The 20,948-nt window shown below is 38.5% G+C and overlaps 1 protein-coding gene across 21 annotated transcripts in view; it reads right to left on the bottom strand.

The window, feature by feature from the left end:
• The window catches only part of Plekha5 (pleckstrin homology domain containing A5), a 237,595-nt gene that overhangs the window by 40,692 nt on the left and 175,955 nt on the right, over positions 1-20,948 (bottom strand). For 14 of the 21 annotated variants that reach the window (XR_010043877.1, XR_010043876.1, XM_063238303.1 and 11 more), the window contains 4 exons: positions 20,525-20,608; positions 17,992-18,111; positions 17,168-17,221; positions 230-310 (listed from right to left, as the gene is read on the bottom strand). Coding sequence is in view for 19 of the 21 variants with exons in the window: in XM_063238303.1 (XP_063094373.1) it covers positions 230-310; positions 17,168-17,221; positions 17,992-18,111; positions 20,525-20,608 (339 nt within the window). In the remaining 2 variants the exon portion in view is untranslated. Of the gene's footprint in view, positions 1-229; positions 360-17,167; positions 17,222-17,991; positions 18,112-18,138; positions 18,277-20,524; positions 20,609-20,948 lie in introns of those variants that run through there. The other 7 variants (XM_063238309.1, XM_063238310.1, XM_063238314.1 and 4 more) reach the window with 3 other exon arrangements.

Below are 20,948 nucleotides of genomic sequence, written 5' to 3'. Positions count from 1 at the left end.
ACTCCGCACGAAAACTCCAGAAAGATGGCAAAATGTTCAGCAAAGCCATGCTAACAATACTGCAGCATCTTGAAAAGCATGGATGAAGTGTGGATTCCCAAATAAACATAAACAATAAAGAAAAGAAGGAAAACACTGATGTTATGGGTAAATCAGAGGAGAAACCAAAACTGTCACTGAGGGATTTTGCAGATGAGAAAGCAGTATCATTCACTGTCCAAGACCTTACTTGCTGGTACAGTTGTGGTCTTAGCGCCGAGTTCTCAATCATTGTGTGAACCATGGTGATAATAGGTTCATTTTCTTTCATCTATTTCAAATCAGGAGGAGCATACAGCAAACATCAGTTTACAGCACAGCTAGATTTGAAAGACGACACTGTAAATATATCCTCTACTTTAACACCTTCCTATTACTGCAGTTGTTTATATTTTATCCCCTGGTTGCAGACTTAACTTTTTTAAACAAACGCAAACAAGTCTTAAATGCTGTAGCATACTTCCAAGACTAAATAAAAGCTATGGCAACATTGCTGCAAGTAGATTTCACTTTATAACCAATATTATCAATTAATGAATACTGTTACACATATTAAAATATCATAATTCAAAGGCAATCTAAAGGGTGATGACTTATCAACTTGAAGAAAAATGGCCTCATTTAATTGTATTCAATATAAAGCTGAAAAGATATTTGGTTTTTTATGGTTAATGAGAAAAAAATTAATTCTTTACAGATATTGAAATTTTTATAATACTCAACATAATCTGTCATCTAGATAATCAACATTTCATTAAAACAAATATTGATGGACACATATACTATGTTGGATTTCTTACAGTTTAATACCATATACAAAATTATCCAAGGACATATAAATGAAAACTTATTCAGTAAAGACTTAGTAAATCTCTTTAGCTCCTAAAAAGTAGGCTCACACCATGTTTCACATTTCCAGCTATGTTATACTTTATTACTGCCTCTAAGAAGTAATCCTTATTTGAGCAGGCTCTGTACGTAAGAGAGAAGCCATTCAAAACACAGTCAATGTGATTAGAGAAATTTTAGTCAAGAGAATTTTTACCATTTGTAAGCAGAAAGGTCTGGTTTTTACAATTGTATCATTTTGTGGGATTTAGGTTTATCTCATTTTCATCTTAGATAAAACATGCATTTTCATCATGGCTGACAAATGTAACCATCCTAATTTAACTTCCTTTGTAGTAAGTTTACTAATCTTAACAAACAGCAGCATATAAGAAAAACTAAATCTAGAAAATTTTACTTCTAGACAATGTTATTTTTATCTAGTTACTGACACTGCATGCAATAAAATCTAGTGGTCAAATTAGAAACCTCTGCGATAGGTTGACTCTACAACAAAACATGTACTTTTTTTTTTTTTTGGACGGGGGATCCAACGATCCAATTCAGGACCTTTTACTTGCCAGACAGGTGCTTATCCCCAGCACAAGACATGTATATTTTAATAGGTGTCTCAATGAACAGTTCTGTTGATGCTGAATCATTACTTTTAAATGTATGTATGTACAACTCCTTTTTGGTATTTTTAAAGAAACTGACTTCACTGAAGAATATACTCAAATATTAGCTGTACGCTTGTAATCACTGGCGCAACTGAGAGAGAGAGAGAGAGAGAGAGAGAGAGAGAGAACGAGAGAGAGAGAGAGAGAGAGAGAGAGAGAGAGAGAGAGAGAGAGAGAATGTTCCCTCACGTCCTTTTTACCACCAGTCTCTTCATTCTCTCAGGAAACACCAGCCGGATTTCAGCAACTACAGATTAAATTTGCCTGCTAAACTCATTAAAGACATATCTGGAATCACACATCAAATAAACTAAAAATTCTTTGCTCTTGCCCAGTGTCGTCCAATAAGGAATTGAGGGATTTATATAAATCAGGGACATTACTTTACAGTGCAGAATAAAGCTTCTGCAATGCTGGAAAAAAACTTAAGACAATTAGAGAACAAATTTTTCTTTGGGAGAAAAGATTTTTATTACAGAAATTCATGACTTCTATTACAGAGTGCCCTTTATGTCTTCTAAGGGAATACTATTTTATCATAATGAAATACTAATCTTAGAATAGAATATAGCTGTATTTTGTTTGGTTTATTTTCTTGCACTGACACACTTAAATAATATGTCCTTAAGTCGCTATCCATTTTTAATAGTATAATTATCAAAGTGAATTCTTCTTTAATTGCTATTACCTGATTCGGAGATTATGCACATGCGTGCATCGTAGGTTGTTAACATGGCTTACGCAGTTAGCGAATAGTTTGAGGGAGTTGAATATGCATATAATGTACATACAAGGACATCATTAAGTGTAATTTCAAAATGCCTGTTTAGCTTACAAACTAAAAAATTATTACATCATCACTGAGAAGGGATCTTTGTAAGAAGAAACTGATTCAGTATAGAAAAGTGAAAAGTAAAAATCACATTTAACCTGTAAAAACTGTAGTGTCTCAGACTGCTGCAGCTGATTACTTTTCATTATGAAAAATTTCAAATGTGTTAAATTTTCTAATATTAAAATTAGAAGGTAACTTGAAGCTGACAAAGTAGTTCAAAAAAGAAATGAAAACTGTTAGTAGTATTTAGTTTGAACTGTGGCACTGGAAAAGATTTGTATTTTTCTTTCTCTATACTTCTCTTTTTCTGGATTTTCTATGTTGAGCTGATATGGCTTTCCTAATAAAGTTATAAAAGAGTCAAGGATGAAAACAACAGAAAGCTGGGGTGGTGGTGCACTGTAATTCCAACACTAGAGAGGCTGAGGATCCCTTCAAAATGAAGACCAATCTGAAAAAACCAAAATCCTAGCTGGGTATGGTGGTGCACACCTGGAACCCTAGCACTCGAGAGCCTGAGGCAGTAGCACTGCCGCAAATTCAAAGCCAGCCTGAGCAACAGAGTGAGACCTTGTCTCAAAAACCAACAAAGAAAAAGCCACAAAATGACAACAACAACAAAACTGAAACTCCAAACCAAAAATATGAGTAAGAGGTAAACTAAGTCAATGGTACAACCACATTCTCTGGCGAAGCTCTCTCCTGCTGAGACCACTACTATGAAAATTTCATCACAGATTTATGTTTTCATATCATGCTCAAGGCGGAGGGTTTAGGCAGAAGACACTGACTGCAGTCCTCTGCGACATTTTAGGGGTCTGATCTACGTTGTGTTCTTACCTCTGTTCTGTGTCTGCATCACCATTTTACTGGGAGAAATGTCAACTAATTTTAAAAAAGCATACTACTCAAGGTATTTGTAAATACACAGGACTATCTTGGAATAGCTCTCTCCTTTCTTATTCTTAGATGCTTCAAGTCCAAGTTTATTTAGACAATGAATGATCCTTAACCCACAGTGTTGTCACTTGTGGAGATTTAAAAGACTGCAGGTGCTTTGATTCCCAGAAAATTCTAATGTGCACCTTGGGAACATCTGATTTAGACATTAACCATTAAATCAACAATGCTGATCTCAAGATTCCTTTGGCAGAAATAACCAGGGTGGTCTCAGGGCCTCAAAGTTGGACAAATGTAATCTGGTAACAGCGAATGTTCTTAATTCACAATCTCCCATTTTACTGATGCCAGAAATCAGCTAAGGCTCTCTATGGAAAAGAGAAAGCAGGGCAGTCATTTCAGAATTCCCTCAGGCTCCACACTGAGGTCACAGGGACCTCTGGATGACCGGGGAATGGGTTTTAAGAAGGATCAGGGCAGCAAGCACCTTATATACACTTCTGTGGCACTCCACAGAGAGTCAACCAAACACACTCATCAGATTCCACAACCCTGGGGCTTTGGTGCCCTGATAAATACTTGTACTTACCTAATGAGAACCTTCACTCTTGCCAGCTTTATTGAATTAGAAACATTAGATTTGCTTTTTCCAAAGGAATCCTAGAAAGACTCAAGACCACTAGTTCCTTTTAGTTAATTGCCTCTGAAATAGTCTATAAGCATTTTAATACGTAGAAAGTGACTAGTTCTTTTAGCGCATTTTAACTGGCTTTGCTCTATGAACTTTATCATAGCTTTTGAATTAATGGAGAAAAATATGACCAAAAAAGAAAAAATACATGTAGCGCTCCATGATAAGTTGAAATTTTCTCTCAAAGTAGGAAACACACACACACACACACACACACACACACACACACACACAATTCTCTTCTTGTTTGAATACAATAATTACAGAAACCATTATAATACTCTAGATATTCTGTTTTAAGGAATCAGGGTAAAACAAACTAGTACATAAACTATGTTTAGTAATTTACTTGGAAATGAGTTCAATGATTTGCTTCTTGATTAAATCCTTTAACAGCAGATAATATAGGTTTAGGTTTCAGTTAATTGCTAAATTATAAAGTTACTATAAAAGGCACATTATTTAATAATAAAAATGAGAACATATGGGATTCACACATTACATAGATTTCATAATTAATTTCAGCAATAAATAAGAAAATACATGTGGAAATACTTGGAAAGCATATTTAGGCAGCTGGACATGGTGGTACACACCTGTAAACCCAGCACTTGGAGGCTGAGGCAGGAGTTTGACCACAAGTTTGAGGTCAGCCTGGACTACATTGTGAGTTTAAGGTCAGCCTGAACTGCATTGTGAGACCCTGCCTCAAACACACACACACACACACACACACACACACACACACAAAGATAATGTCAATGTATTTGCTAATAACAAAAAGATATTACTCAACATTTCTAAGTCCAAGTGTTAAGAAAAAAAATATAGAAAATCTGACATTGAATCCCAGCTTCTCGCTCAGTTCTGAGTTTGACGGCTCCTGTATCTTCATTTTAAAATTTCATCATCAAAAAATATTTATTCACTGTGGCTATAGGTAATTGCATTATTCTTGCTAGGAGCTTGCAAAGAACATTCCCATAGATGTGGGTGAAAATGGCTTTCAATCGCCATGGAGTCAGGGACACTGGCAGCGGTGACCCAGTATGGTCCCACAGGCTCAGGACGCCCAGTCATTTCTCCAGGCTGTGCAAGTCACAAGTGCCACACAGGGAAAAAGGGAGACGCCGAGACAGTGCTTATGCTATAGAAAACTCGGCTTCTTTCTTTGCTGTTTCTTAGGGTTATGTATTTTGGTAGTTCTCAAATCTGATGAGAAAGGAAGGAGGGAGAGGAACTACTACTTACAGAGATTTAGAAAATACTCAGGGCTGTACCCCAGCAAGACTCTTTCTCTCTTTTTGTTGTTGTTGTTTTACTTCTAGGGATTGAACCCAGAGCCTCTGCACTCAGCCATGCCTCCAGCCCCCTTTTAAAATATTTTATTATTACTTTAAGAAAGAGTCTTACTAAGTCACTAATGGCCCAGGATAGGTTCAACCTCCTGCCTAGCCTCCCTGAGTGCTAGGAATATAGGTATGAGCCATCATGCCTGGCTTGGACTCCAGTAATTTTCAGTAGGGACTGGAAGAAAGAATGACTCAAGAAAATGCAGTTCCTTTGCCTTTCTGGAGATCCAGTTAATCCCTAGAAGCCAGGGGTGACAAGTACATGTCCTCTCTTGACATTAGTACAAATAACCTCTACCAAAGTCCACATGGATCAGTACTAGATGTCAATCAAAATAACAGCACAACTGGCCAAGATTAAACATTTCCAATTAAATACCTAAGTGTTACATCTAGATTACCAAACAGTCTGGTCTTTGCATAAGATATCCCATTAAAGCCCCATTTGAAAACAACCTCTGGATTTTCTTAATAATAGCATTAGCTGACTTGGCAGAATCATAGGATGATCTAGGATGTTGGGAGCCTGATTTTCAATCGCCAATTGTTCTAACCTAGCAATGGTTGAATACCCATTTCAAAGTTTCCCTATTTATAGACATGCAACAGCTCAGAATATAGAATAGGTTATTTTAACTCATGAGATAAATACCCCTGAACAACTGGTAAAGCAAGGAAATGAAAAAAAGTAGCAGTGAATAAAAAAAGCCAAAAAGATATCCATTCATATAATTTGTCCTTGGGAAAGATTAATTCTTCCAAATCTTTTTAAGCATAAGAAGTAATTAAGTAGTGATGTAATTGCTCATTAGTTTATTTTCTGTGGTGCTGGGCACGCAGGGCTTTAAGGATTTTTTTTATTAGTACATGTGTGACACGTAAGATACATTCACAGTGGGAAGAGGTATACCCATGTATCCCATCTTGATTTTCTTTACCTCTCTTTTCTTTTCCTTCTCCCTCTAATCCCAAACCCTTCATCCATCTACACTGCTTCCCATCATCTATCTTTTATTTTGCTCTTTAAATTAAACTTTGGGTTTTTCATGAAGAGAACCACATGGTATTTAACCTCAAATGTCAGCATGGCAGTCTGCCTCAAGGCGCAGCCCTCTGTCTGCATGGGGCCCTGAGTCTGCAGGCCAGCACTCCACAGCGAGCTGCCCCCCAGTGCCTCAGCTGCTCTTTAACTTTACATAACTAATAACCTAGAACAGCATTATCCAACAGAATCTCCTGTGGGATGCAGTCTTGTATCTGTGTGTTCTAATATTGTAGCCAGCCCTTGAAATGGGGCCACTATGATGGAAAACAGATTGCTACTTTTATACGTGTAATGACAGTAATTCAAATAGCCACATATGGCTAGCATGGCCACCAAGCCTAGAAATTTTAAACCAGTGAAACAAGCAAGCTCTTCCCCTGATTGGGACCTTATTCCCAGAAGGGGAAACATCTGCTCAGCTCTGTGATGCAACTGAGTCAGAATTCTGTGCTAACAGCTTCCTTGTATTCCTGAGAAGGCGTCTCCGGCAGGTTTTAATGTACCCCGCTGGGTTTTTGTCCTTTACTGATAACTAATGAGAAGACCATTTCTGTGCTGTCCTTTTCTTTAAATGGAAAACAGAATTTCCCTTAATGACTTCTTACGAAAAGCTGTTTTTAAAGTTAGGAATCTGCCTTAACAATAGGAAAAAGAAAACATGCCCCAATCACTGAGACTCCCATTTCTCAAGAATGTCCTCCTGTGTCTGGATCAATATACTTTTAAAATGTGTGACAAAACTAAAGAGCTAAAGAATTTGACATGCCCAGGGTGAGTCTTGGGGAATGCCTGGTCTTTAGAAACAGGTCGCTTAGATAACAATGTCCGTCTTCCCGCTCTCTCCCTGGGCACATCTGAAAGCCCAAGGACCTGAGATTGAAGGGTATGACTACCTATTGAAACTATTCTTTGTTTAGAGGAGGCAGAGAAATCTGAAGTGACTTCTGTAATAGAAGAATGTAAATAAGTCTCTTTATAACAGAAGGGGTGGTCACAGTACCAAGATTATTTTGGAAATTTTAAAGTAATCTGAATAAATTGTCCATGCTCTGTTTTTCCTAAAAGCAAAACATTTGAAAAATATTATTGCCACTATACATTTAGAAGAATCAATGATGTTTTAAAAGATAGAGACTAAGTATTCTTTTCCCTCTTCTTCAGGTAGTAAATGACATATCCGTGGTATATTGTGAAGAAAATTCTTAAGTTTTGGGCTGATGTTTTTCTAGATAATTTACTTAAAGTTGATGTGCTGCTAAAACATTTTATAGATCTGATTTTTATTTCAGTGGGTTAATCTGTTTTCCTTGTCTAATGGCCTTATTAACTTTAAGTAATATATTATCTGATGCTATTGTCAGGTTTATTCCTAACATACACAGGTAGGAAAAAATATTAAAAGAACCCAAATGCTTTATCGTGAACTCAAGTGTTTGAAATGGTCGTATTTCCCCCCTTGCAACTATTTTAATATAGCTAACAATCTACCATTCTTCAGAGACTAGACATTCTACAAGTGAAAATCTTATATATCTATTATTCAAGATGTTTTTGTTTTTGCCTGGCATAAACTGAAAGTACATTTGAACTTCGAATCGAAATTATTTTGCAGATAAAAATATCTGGACTTTATCATTAGCAAATGTGCTCTTTTTTTTAGTTTTTTTTCATTTTTATCGGTACTGGGGATCAAACTCGGGACCGCCTGCTTGCAAGGCAGGCACTTAAGCCGCTGAGCTAAATCCCCAGCCTCAGCAAATGTGTTCTTACAGAGTAAGAAATGGCACCAAATAGCTGAATTCCTACCATCAAGTCAAAGATTGATTGGCTTATGCTTTAACTACATAATGACACCTTAGTTCAATCCTGTAGATGTTTTTGGTGTTTATGCATAACCCTATTTTCCTCCTGGGCTTTGAGGATCATTTAAGAATTCTTTGTTGTAAGCACTATTTTTCTACCTAGCATAAATCTTTGCAGAATGAAACTATCTGGGGGGAAAAAAGTAAAATTAAGACAGAAGCAAAACACACTGTAATTGAGCTAAAGAAATACTTGTTTCTATAAATATCAAGTAGAATGGCGTAAGTATTACACATTTTAGGAGTGGGAAAATTTTGCTTTTACTTTCATGTCTTCCTATAGTCATAGCCAGAAACCAATCAAAGAACAGCAGCCCAAAACTCAGAACAACTCTCATTAATTTTGAAGGAAGTCAAAATAGGCTTATAAAAAAAGAAAGAAAAGAGCCATTAACAAACACAAAGTTTTTATCCTTGCTTTGTGATCTGAGGCCAGTCATTTCATTCAACCTGAAGAAGGGGAAGCCTCCGGACAGGCCTTGTGAGCTGCATGGTGAGACTTACACGTTGAGGACAGATAGGAACCATAGAGGCACCCAGGGCAGAAGATGAGAGCTTTTCAAGTACTGGAGAACCTGAGTCACTGGCCAGAGAAAATAATGGTTTATAGGGAAGGAAGTAGTTTACCAACTGGGCTGATATTTGGCTGAGAGGTTAAAGTGAAAAAGAGACAGCTTTACACATTAAAAGTATGATGTAGCCGGGAGTGGTGGCTCATGCCTGTAATCCCAGCACTCGGGAGGCTGAAGCAGGAGGATTGGTGCGAGTTCAAGACCAGGCTGGGCTACAAAGTGAGTTAAAGTCCAGCCTGAACTGCATAGTGAGGCCTTGTCTAAAAAAGACAAACAACAACAACAACAAAAAAACCAAAAAACAAAAAAAACCTCAGTATGATGTGTATTTTCTTCTGAGGCACACAGAATTTAAAAGTGTGTGTGTGTGTGTGTGTGTGTGCACACGCACGTGCGCACAAAAAAAAACTCTGACTCTTCATTTGGAACTACAGATGCCCAATGGGCAACTAAAAGCAAAACAAAGCTTGACCTTCATTCTGTGACAGTCTGGGTCGAGTCCTTCTCAGCTCTGTAAAGCAGTCATTCAGGGAGCATCTGTCTAAAGTTAACTACTTAACCTATCTCATCCCTTTCAAGACTGAGGATATCATGGTAAGAGATTTACAAGAATTCAGCTATGGCCCCCGTCTCCAGTGATGGGAGTCCAGGTGGAAGACTCCAGCAGTCTCACCTGGCCGAGACTGCCTAAGAGACCAGCTGCTCACAAGGCTGGACTGCCCAAAGCCCAGCTCATCTTGGGCCCCCACACGACCTGCTCTCCCTTCTTTTGTGAATGGACCAGTCTGAGCTGCCTCTTCAGACCAGCAGGCCCTCAGTTCTTCAAACTGCAGCCATTTTCCTATCTTTTTTTACTTTCCTTTGTTGGAGCTACACTCTTTCTTTTCTTTTCACTCCTCAATTAACATGTTCCTGCTGCCTGAGGATGGTTCAAGTTGGCAGGAATGTGTTAAAGCTTTTTCCTGTAAATTCTCCTGAATGCCTAGGTTTTAATTTCCATTATCATTGAAGAAGGTCTCAGGCAAGCTGCTGACAACACCAGAGAGCCGTTATACATATGCAAAGATTCGCAGGAGCAGCACTGCAAGGTTGGGCCCTGAATGATAAGGAGGGGCTTAGAGTATCCGGTGCTCTGGTGGCCCTTGTTTTCCCAGTAGAACAGGATGGAAACATGTCCTCAGGTCTGTCTGTTCAAACAGTTCTGGAGAATCTCATGGTTTTTTCATTTTTAGCAAATCTCTATTTTTTTGAGACAAGGTCTTTGTGTTTTCCACATTGTCCTTGAACTCCTAGACACAAGTGTCCTCCTGCCTGGGGCTACAGGTACATGCCACTGAAAAGTACTCAGCTTTTCAGCCCAACTGCTCTCTAAAAATGTCTTGCACTATAGTTCTAATGGACTGGTTTTTTTTTTTTTTTTGGTCTTTTTGATACAGGGTCTCATTATGTACTTCAGGGTGGCCTTGAAGTCACAGTAATCCTCCTACCTCATCCTCCGGAGTGCTGGGATTCCAGGTGTGGGTTGCCATGCCTGGCTCTAGTGAACTGTTAAATTTTGCTTTGAACCAAATGACATTAACAGTGACTAATACACTGAACACTCATGCTTTTTGTTTTTTTGAGCAGGAAATGGGGATAAAGATGATAAGCTTAATCTGGACATGATGAAGATGTGGTGAAGGTAAATTTTCAAATGCACATCTCCAAATGTAACCATAAATATATAACTGTACCTGTAGAGAGAGGCGCTTTGGTTACCTGGCCACGTCCATTCACTTAACTTCTATTTCAGCTATGGCTGAGCCAAAGACATTGTATGGCAATGGGCAGGTGCAATGGACTACACAAGCATCAATAAACTCGGAGTGGGCCTCCTGGACCACCATAACCGCTGGAGGATGCGAGCAATATACACTCCTCCTCCTTTGTGATTCCCATGTGTACCTCCAGGATTTCTGCTCACTAGCCAATCGGTCTCAATCTGGTGAAAGCCCAGCTGCCTAAGACACTTGCTCCCTGCTCACCTTCCTCTCTTACCTGTCTTGCAGACAAGCCCATATCAAGGGAGCACATGCCACAGGCTCTGCCAGCCAGGAGAAACCCAGGGTATGGCAGAGATGAAAAGCAACCCAGGGACAAGGAATCACATGAGGAACAGAGGAATTCTCCTTTGAGAGAAAACCAAGAAATAGGGAACTGCCCTGATTCCGGTTGTACTGGCTGACAATAATTAGCAAAAAGGGGCAGGGTAATTACTGGTAAGAAACTGGAGAACAATCATAATGTAACTAGTGGATGGGCCAATTTAGGAAATCAGAATACTGTTACACATTACATTCTATACTCTAGATTGGACTTTATCTCATGGCAGTAGTCTTCTTAGAGTAGTCAGTATGATGGTATATCCTGTTCAAGAATTTACTGGGTCTCAGTTCTGGGCCCCACACCCAGCTTGTGTTCAAATACTGGAGGAAAGGAAAGATAAAAAGTTGTTATGGGTGTGAGGGGCTGAGATAAAAGACCATTCTTAATAGTCGGCATGGGAAAATAAAAGTATTCTGTACCATGTAACCAGTTTGGAGTAGTATTAAGTAACACTTCAATTTTTTAGTTTCTTTTTTTTTGCCCCCTCCAAATGTCTATTCTATATCCCTAAGAACCATGTCCTCTTGGGACCACTGATACAGCTCAGCAGCACAACATCTGTCTGGCAAGTGCAAGGTCATGAGTTCCATCCCTAGTACAAAAACAAGCAAACAAACAAAAAACAAAACAAAACAAAAAACCCTCTTCTACTTCTCAATCATCCATAAAAAAAGAAGTTCCAGGACTCCTTGAAATATTAGAGGAAATGGGATTTTGCTTAACAGCTCAAAAGAATGAAGTTGTTAAACTGACAGGAACAATGAATGCCATCAAGAATCTTTTCAATCATCTGTTAGCATTTCTTCCTTGCAGGGAAGCTGGCCTTCACAAACACAAAGAACAAAACTTGAATAGTTTCAGCACCAATTATGTACGGCCAGTTAATAGTTCCTTTTTTGCATTTTCCTTGGCGTAAGTATGGTTAACAGTGGTCAGCATTCCTGTCTGTATAGATTTTTTTCCCACTGCTGTTTCTTGAAAGCCTACTGATGAGGAAAAGTTCCCAGGATCCCAGGACAGAATAGCTGACTTCATTCAAAAAGTCACTAGGACTTTTAGTATATAGTTCATACAGTACTGCTGTTTGTAAAAAGAATTTCACCCTAAAGTTAAAATACTACTATAAAGCATTTGAAAATTAGAAGGTTTAGCTTATTCAAGATGTGTCAGGAACAGTATTAAAAATGATTTCCTTACCCTCTCCAAAAGTATTACATTATCCTGTTTAGAGAATGTGCACTAAAATATGACAAAAGGATTTAGCTAACGGCTCATAAAAACCTTTGGTTAAAAATCTTAGGTTTGTGCAACAAAGAATCCATAGGTATGCTTGAGCTGGGTTGTTTGAATTGTACCACTGCCAAATGCTGTCAGGGGAAACTTCTCTGCGTTTCCTGAAGCTGACCAGTAGCCACCTGCTGTCCAAGGCTGGTCACTGCAGTGGTACTGTGCTGCACATCCTAATGGGTGTGTATGTGTTGATCTATGTGCAGTTGGGTGGCTGGGTGGGGGAGAGAGAGGGGGAGGGGGAGAGAGAGAGGGAGAGGGAGAGAGAGAGAGAGAGAGAGAGAGAGAGAGAGAGGTTGACCCACTAGGGGCAGCACACTTACCAAAGGCTTATGAAGCACAGCTCAAGAGTTTCAGGACTCTCCTCTGCTTCTCTGCCTACTCCACTGTTGCAGCTCCTACAACTGTGCCTTCTGCTATCACTGCCTCCCTGGAAAGCTAGTAGACAGCTTTTAGGGGAAAAGAAAAAGACATCATCCTAGGTCCCTCATAACTGCTCTCTCCACTAATGAGCAAAGTGAGAAGGAAAAGAGAAGAAAGAAGGAAATAAATGGAAAAAAAAAGCATGATGAAGAGAAAAACAGAGGGACAGGAAGATGTCTTTTTTTTTTTTTTTTTTTGTCTTTTTCGTTTTTATCAGTACTAGGGATCGAACTCACAACTGCCTGCTTGCAAGGCAGGCGCTTATGCCGCTGAGCTAAATCCCCAGCCCCAGGAAGATGTCTTTTTAAAAAAAACTTTAATTTAACTGATTTGAGCCATGGTCTGACTGTGTAGCTCAGGCTGGCTTTGAATTCTGGGTAATCATTTTGCCTCAGTCTCCTGAGTTCTGGATTGATAGGTGTGTGCCATCACAACAGGCATAACATCTTCATTTTAATTATATTCCTTCATGACTAATTAAAAAAAAAAAAAACTCCAGCTTTTTACCCATGAAGAACCATCTAGCTCTTCTCTTTAGCACTCAATCTGGTGTCCAAAACTCCAGCTTCATTCCCTTGCTTAACCCAACCAGTCCTAAGAAAGAAGTCAAGGTAATAGAAGCCAAGAGCTAGGAATTGGGGGAAAGCTTAACGAATGCCAGGACGGAGATGCTTGAAGTCTCTGCTGAAAATACACACTAATCAGGGCTGGCATTCTAAACACATTTTTTTTGCAAGAGACATTTTCCTCAATGTGGCTAGGGTGTATGATACAGCTCTGGTCTTCAAACAGCGCCTTTTATGGTGTGGTTTGAGCTCTAACCATCAGGGGTGCTATTAAAATCACTTAACCAAGAGATTACAGGAGCCAAAATAATTTTATGTCCTCTCTGTGTCTTACAACTGAGTATCATCAGATGGTCTGGCCACAATAAGTGCCTATGAAAACCTATTATTCCAGTTTCAAACAAATGCCTTGCATTTGGCTTTCTGAAATCTTCTGGAATTCCTAATCCTAAAATGCTTGCTCAGCAGGGTCACATAGTTCTAAACCCACACTCTTGCTCTGTTCTGAGGAATGTTTTCAAGATTTTTCTCTTTGCCTTATACAGCAAGACAGCACTTTGAAAGACCAGCAGCAGGACCCTTCACTCTTCAGGGCAGGAGAATTCTGAAAACCTGCCACTTCCTGGCAAGTACAGAGCTATGTGACATTTTACTTATATTTTGCTAGGCACAGGAATAGGCATGGAAAAGCCTATAAACATTAAATTCATTCAGCAGATGTATTTTAGGATGAAGCTGGCAAGCTTATTATCCATAACCAAAAGTTTCTTTCATACTCAGTGATAACTCAGAGGAATGAGAGAGAACAAGTTACCAATATATTTTGTATGAACTTGTCTTATACACAGAACCTGAGTGAGGTACATAAAATACACAGGCTTCCTGGATACTCAACAGGATCTACCCAGGGCTGTGTGATCTTAAAAGTCACAAAAGTGACAAACCTGGGCTAGCTTTAATAAGTATAGCCTTGGGACAGTTTACTAAGTATTTTAAAACAAATTCTACCACGCAATTAGTAAGAGCTATTATTTTTAAACCACTGCAAAACATGACATGTCTCCATAGGTGCTGGTGCTGAGAAACCACTTTACTATATTTTCTTTCTTTTTTTTTTGGTACTGGGGATTGAACTCATGATCTTGCGTTAGCCAGACGGGCGCTTACTCCACTGAGTTAAGTCTCTGGCCACTTTACTATATATCAAGCTATATGTATGAGTGTTTAATACGTAATGGGTCACAATTTTCAATCAGGCATTTTCATTTTTTGCTGTGAGTGAATTTACTTCTGAAACAACTGAGAAACTACCTTTTGGTTCTATTTCTCACATTAGTGACAAGACTAATAAAATGCACATCAATCAAAGTCTTTCTTTGGAAGACTGGGGAGTCTGACACGGGTAGAGGGAAGGTTGTGTCCTACTGTCTTGCATTATGCTAATTTATTGGGGTAAGGACAGAAACTGCTGAAAGTAACACTTCACTAGTGCATGTTTACTTGGTGTGACATACAGTATAAAATATGACCAGAGCCTTTTCCTTTCTTAGATTTTAGAATCCAATTTGTGGATATATAAAATTGAACCAATTTATAAATTCAGGCAACCAATAAAACTAAAAAACAACAGACCTGGTAATCTAAAATAGATTTTTGGCAGTAACAAGACTAAAAGCTGGAAATGTCTGAGCTTAATCAAATATTCCATTAAATGTCAAAATTATCAAGAATTATTTTTACATAATTTAAGAACGAGGTTACTGGTGTAAAAAAGGACAGTTCAAAAGTAAATAATTTTATTTCTATTAAATGCAATTATCAGAAGCCATAAATATTTAGAAGGAATATCTATATAAAGAGGGTTTTTTTATGGCTGTAATCCCAACACTCTGGGAGGCTGAGGCAGGAGGGTCACAAATTAGAGTCAAGCTTATCAAGTTGCTGAGAGCCTAGGGAAGTAGTTTAGTTTGGTGGGAAGGCCCTGGGTTCAATCACCAGGACTGAAAAATAAGTAAATTTTAAAAAGAGAGAGGGATTTTCTTTATGTAACCTTGCAATTACATACAGTTAGGCATATCTTAGTTTCTGGCCAAAGTCACTCCTGTGTTTTCATGTATTACACTATCTAAAAATGCCCAATTTTTACATCCAGAAACAGTCTTATTTCAATAAAAAATATCATGCAAACCACCAAATTTTGTAGTTATTCTCACAACTGTCATAAACTTTGAAGCTGAAATGCCGTGGCTGCTTCAGCATGTAAAGTAACATAAGGGTGAATCACTAGAAAGCCTAGCTGACGTGTGAAGTGAGCAAAGAACAACAACGCTGGGACCCCAGCACGGGACACTTGCGGGGATCAAGGTCAGTCAGGCACAAGCCGAGGCAGCCTCCCCCGGAGGGGTCAGGAGAAACATCTGCTGAGCCGGGGTACCGGGTCCAAACCTGTCCGTCAAGGGTCAAGGTCTGTAACCACATTGGTGACCTCACTGAAGTCAGCAATAAATTATATATAGCAAACTCACAGGTAATTTCCAGAGTCTCCGGTAACTTCAGGTTCACATTTGTATTCTTGTTTTTCACTTTTATGTTTTTTGGTACCAGGGATTGAACCCAGTGCCTTATATTTGCCAGGCTAGCCTCATATTTTTTACGTTATTTTTGTAACATTCTAACTTTTTTTTAATAGAATATCTTTACCTTTAGCTTTAAATATGAAGGAATTTTAAAGAAAGCTATTTCCCTGTATCCAAGAAAATTTCTAGAACTTTAAAGGAGGATGTAGTTTCCTTTTAATTATATAACTTGTCTTTATTAGTCTGCTTTAAAGTAATTATTATATAATAGCTAAGTTTTAACAGGATCCATCCCAAGACCAAATCTGGGATGTATAAAATGTCGAAGTTTAGCACTTCAATGGGCAAAATCATGATAAAAACATTTTTGAAAATTGAGAATGACTTACTATTCCCTCTCCTTTTTTTTTTTTTTTAAGTTACTGGGAGTTGAACCCAGGGAATGCTGAGCTACATCTAGGGCCACTTTTTTTTTTGGAAAGAGAGGGTATCACTAAGTTGACCAGGATGGCTTTGAACTTGTGGTTATTCTGCCTCAGCCACATGAGTAGCTGGGATTACTCTTCTGCTATCACACCCACCTGATTTAATACCTTTCAAGGGTTATTTTGTGCAAAACCCCTCTCTAAATAGAACTAATCTATAAAGCTGTACATTACTATTTTGCTTCAAAAAAGGAAAATATAAACAATCAATTGTTTTATAGCATTTTCCGTAGTAATTCCTTTATTCAAGGGTGGGCATCTTAAAACAAGCTACTGTAAGTTTTAGCTTAACTTACATGAACAAAGCATTAAAAAAAGAAATTACGTTTAATGAATATTAACAAAGTGTTCCCACAGACTAAAACCTGGGCACGTCAGGCCCTGCTCATTGCCACTTTGGAGTGGGCATGTCCCCCACACAGCTGTACTGCAGCCACCACGAGGGCCACCGTGGGGCAGAGCCAAGGAGGGGACAGCAAACAGGAGCAAGGACAGGCACCAAGAGACGCCTCCCGTCCGTGCTACTCCCTCCTGCCGGCCAAGCCAAGTCCGGCTCACGGCTCATGTCTGCGCCTTCACCCAGCATGCCCCCACGCGACAGCAGCCTCAACCAGCAGGCACTTGCAAACTCTGTAGGGTGAGGGGGAGGAAGTGCAGGGAACCAAGACTCTCAGCACTTAAGATTCCCCACTGATTGCCACCACTGTCCTGTCTCCCTGTTCACTGTGGAATTCCTGAGTTCACTCGCTTGGGGGTTTCTTGTTCTGCCACTTACAGAAGGTATGCTACTAACTAAAGTGACTGAAGTATCTCAGTAGCCTGAAACCTATGCTATACTTGAGAAGTTGAGTATTAAAGTTAAGAAATTCTATGACTCCCACCTGGTGATCCAAATACATGGTGTTCCTTTGAAGATGATGTGAAAGAATTTCATTCTAGTAGGCACCAATCAAGAAAAAAGGACAGAGAAATAGGGTGCAGAATTCATAAAAAGGTCAATTTTGAAATAAGACAAACAGTAGCTTACAATGTATGTATCACGGTACACAGTAACTTTCACACACATGCTCCCCTGTAAATGGTTCGGATGACAAATAAAGTGTGATGAAAGTATTCTTATTTTTGTAAGAAATTAAGTAGACAGGTAGATGGAACCACTAAGAAAAATCCAAGTGGCTTTAGCAGACGGAATGTGAGGAGCTTCCCATGCCACTTCCGTTCTGTGAGACAGTCCTCCTCTCACGATGCTTCTCCTATGACCAGAGGCTATTACACCCTTTGAGAAATGTTTGTATGTGTTCACTTTTCATTAAGAACAAAAGATTTCTTTTTCAAAGTAACTTCTGACATTTACAAGGCAGTATTATGAATGAATGTTAACATTACTTTATTAGAAACTGTAGGCCTTCTCCATATCTGTTCTAGCAGATGTGGCAGTCACCATATTAACTTAATAACACTACTTTTACATCAGTGTGGACATCTTCACTCAAAACCAAAAGTTGATTGGTTGAGTGGAAGACAAAAAGAAACACATCCTGTGTGCATTTTTTTCCCAGTATTATACAAGTTGCATTCTCAAAGGGTCAATAGGAGACCGTAATGTCATCGCAGTGATGGTTCATGGCACTGATCACACTGATTGATGAGTGGCTCAAAATAAGTGACAATGGCGGTGACATAGACAAAAGTCTTCAGAGCTGACCTTTGGGCTGTGGGCCTCAAGTTTGAGCTGCATGAGCTGTGCTAACGTATGCTCCCGGATACTACTCAGTTCGGCCTGCTGCCGTCTCAGCTTTATTAGCAGCAGCGTAAGCTCCTCTGGCTGAAGGAGTACAATTTAAGAATCCAAACAGTGGAAAACAGATTAATTGTTGTCTTAAGTGACAGATATTAAACCAAGATTTCTTGGCAAGTTTCCTCTTATGGTTGACATCAAACATAGTGCCTAGACACTATGATGATAGGTCCTACATAAATGCATAGATATCTAGAGAAATAGAAGGAACAGTGTTACTTTACAGCAAGAAAACAGCATATTAAGGCATTTTCTCAGAATGCATGAAAAGTTACTCAAATGTTAAGTATAAAAAACATAACACTACTATAAAAGTTTACACATATAAGCTATTAAGATTAACATGAAAGGTGTTTTATCAAGATGTTTAAAACTATACTTCAGACTTTTCTAGTCACAACAATGCCTGCATGTCTAATACTCTATTTTAGAGAACAGAGGGCAAATAGAAAAAAAGAGATTCTAGGGGTGTATAACCCTCCTTCCACATTCTGGGAAAAGCAGAGAGCTTTTTGATTCCTAATTGGTTCTTATGATCCCCAAGGTGAAGACATTTTCAACAGTGGGTAACAGGGCAACCTGATACATTTTTGCTTGCTAGGAATGCAGTAAAGTATGCACACGGACAGTCTTACAGCCTGTAAAGTATGACTTGATAATTTTCTGAGCTCTGTTGTGACTGAAATCTGATTGTAGAGCTACCATCTACTCTTTAACATTCCAGGTTACGAACTTCCTGAGCCTGTTTTTTGCTCTGCTTCTATCCAGCAATCTTCTGTTCAGTTGCTGCTGTTCATTGTTTTCTACAGTTCTTTAAGTCACTTTTCACTGTTATTAGAAGTCACATTAAAAATTATTACCTTCAGACAGGAAGTAAAAATAAACTATGGCTACTATTGGATTCCTTGCATGAAATTTGCTTTCTATAGAGGAAATACAATAGTCTTTTATTTGAAATATTTGAAAGATGCTTAGTCCGCATGCGACCTGAAGAAATTACATAAATGTGGGGGGGCCCACTGCTCTGAGGCCAACAGCATCCCGTGATCTCATTCTGGGGCAGCTCTGTCCCATGACTGTCAGGCCCCACTCCTGAGTTTCACCAGGGGTGTAGGGTGGACCCAGGATTTAGGCACTCTAAGACCCAGGGTTACAGATGACAGAAATACCGAGAGAAGTCTCAAAACTCTGGTTCATTATATATGGAGCCAGATAAAGAGATTTTCAAAAGGATGAAAGGTAGCACTAATTTTTCTATTTATTTAACTTTTGAGGCCAAATAAAAATATGCACATATGACTGCAGAAAAAATAGGTGGTAAATAAACTGTATCCTGAACACCCACTAGAGGGAGCAAGGCAGAAGAGAAAAAAACATCACAAGATATTGAGCATTTACTTTACGGTTAACTCCTGTTTGTCAGGTCAATAATCCAATGCTTATAAATTACAATATTAAAATTTGTTTTAATCAAGCAATATTCATAATCTTTAATTAAAATGCACGAAACTTAAAATCCAGGGACAATTTCTTATATCTAAACATGTAAAAGATGAATTTGATTACTGAAGGAAGGGAATTTTAAATAATGAGCATTATATGGTGCTCAAATAATATCTTCACAAAAACTGGGACTATCAACAATAAACAACAGTGTCCTAGTATTAAATTCCATCCCAATTGAATATAATAGTAATAAATGATAAATGGTAAGTTTCCTTTTTGGACTCATGATTCTTTTTTTTTTTAGACAGGCTGGCCTTAAACTCTCGGCAATTCTTCTGCCTTATTAGCCTCCCAAGTGCTGGGATTACAGGTGTGCACCACCACACCCAGCATGATGCAGGATTTTTGCAGCCTTTCTTTCTCTGTACAAGTATGTAAATCAATTTATTTTGGCTCTACAGAACTTCATATGAAAATCCACAAGACAAGCTTGATAGTATATCTATAGTTGGACTTACAAATAGTTGCTTGCTAGATTTGTTCCAATAATATCATTGGTTTAATTTGTTTTAAACATTAAAGTGATTACAAATCAAAGAAACCCAGCTAAGTCATACAATACATTTTAAAATAAAATTTTTTGCTTTTTTCTGAGTCAGGGTCTTGCTGTATGCTTCAGGCTGGCCTTGAACTCATGGTGATCCTCCTGCCTCAGTCTCCTAAGTGCTGAGGTACAGGCATGTGCCACCACACTCAGCTCTAAAATAAAATCTTTTATTTAGGCAGTTAGACATTTACAGAAAGGTATCTACTAAGACACTAAAAAGGTGACGTGATTCCAAAATTTTTCTGATATGAAATCTCTTCCATAAAGCAGTAATGGTTTTTCTTTAGGAGACATCTCTTAATAATTCAAATCTAAAAACCACATCATATATTTTCTTTGTGGGTATTAAATTAAACAGAATATGGTAAATAATGATGCCATACTCACCGTTTTGCCTTGGAGGCTCTGGGGACTAACAGACTGTAAAGTCAGGCCAGCTGGTATAGACCTTCTGTCAGGCACATAGACATGCTAGAAAAGTAAAAGCACAATATAACTTGGTGTGCCTTTCCTTCTCCTTTTGTCAATATAGTGATGAGAAATCCTAGATTCATATTATGAAACACCAATTAACAGTGGACATTAGTGCTAATGAAAGAAAGACACTAGCATTTCTTGTTTAACTAAAACACAGATGCCAATAAGCAAGGTAATAAATATAGTGTGGTTTAGTGATTCTCAAACTCTTTGGTCTCACAACTAACTTTATATTCTTAAAAAGAAAATTCAGTTAAAGGACTATACTTCTTTTATAAATCTTAATAGCTGGCTGGAGTTTTATATCTGACCATATATTGAATCTGTTGTGGTG

This window comes from Cavia porcellus, unplaced genomic scaffold, assembly GCF_034190915.1.
Source record: "Cavia porcellus strain 051 isolate PalLab524CR breed Dunkin Hartley unplaced genomic scaffold, mCavPor4.1 scaffold_27, whole genome shotgun sequence".
In the NCBI taxonomy this organism is placed as follows: Eukaryota; Metazoa; Chordata; class Mammalia; order Rodentia; family Caviidae; genus Cavia; species Cavia porcellus.
This window is presented reverse-complemented; position numbering and strand designations above follow the sequence as displayed.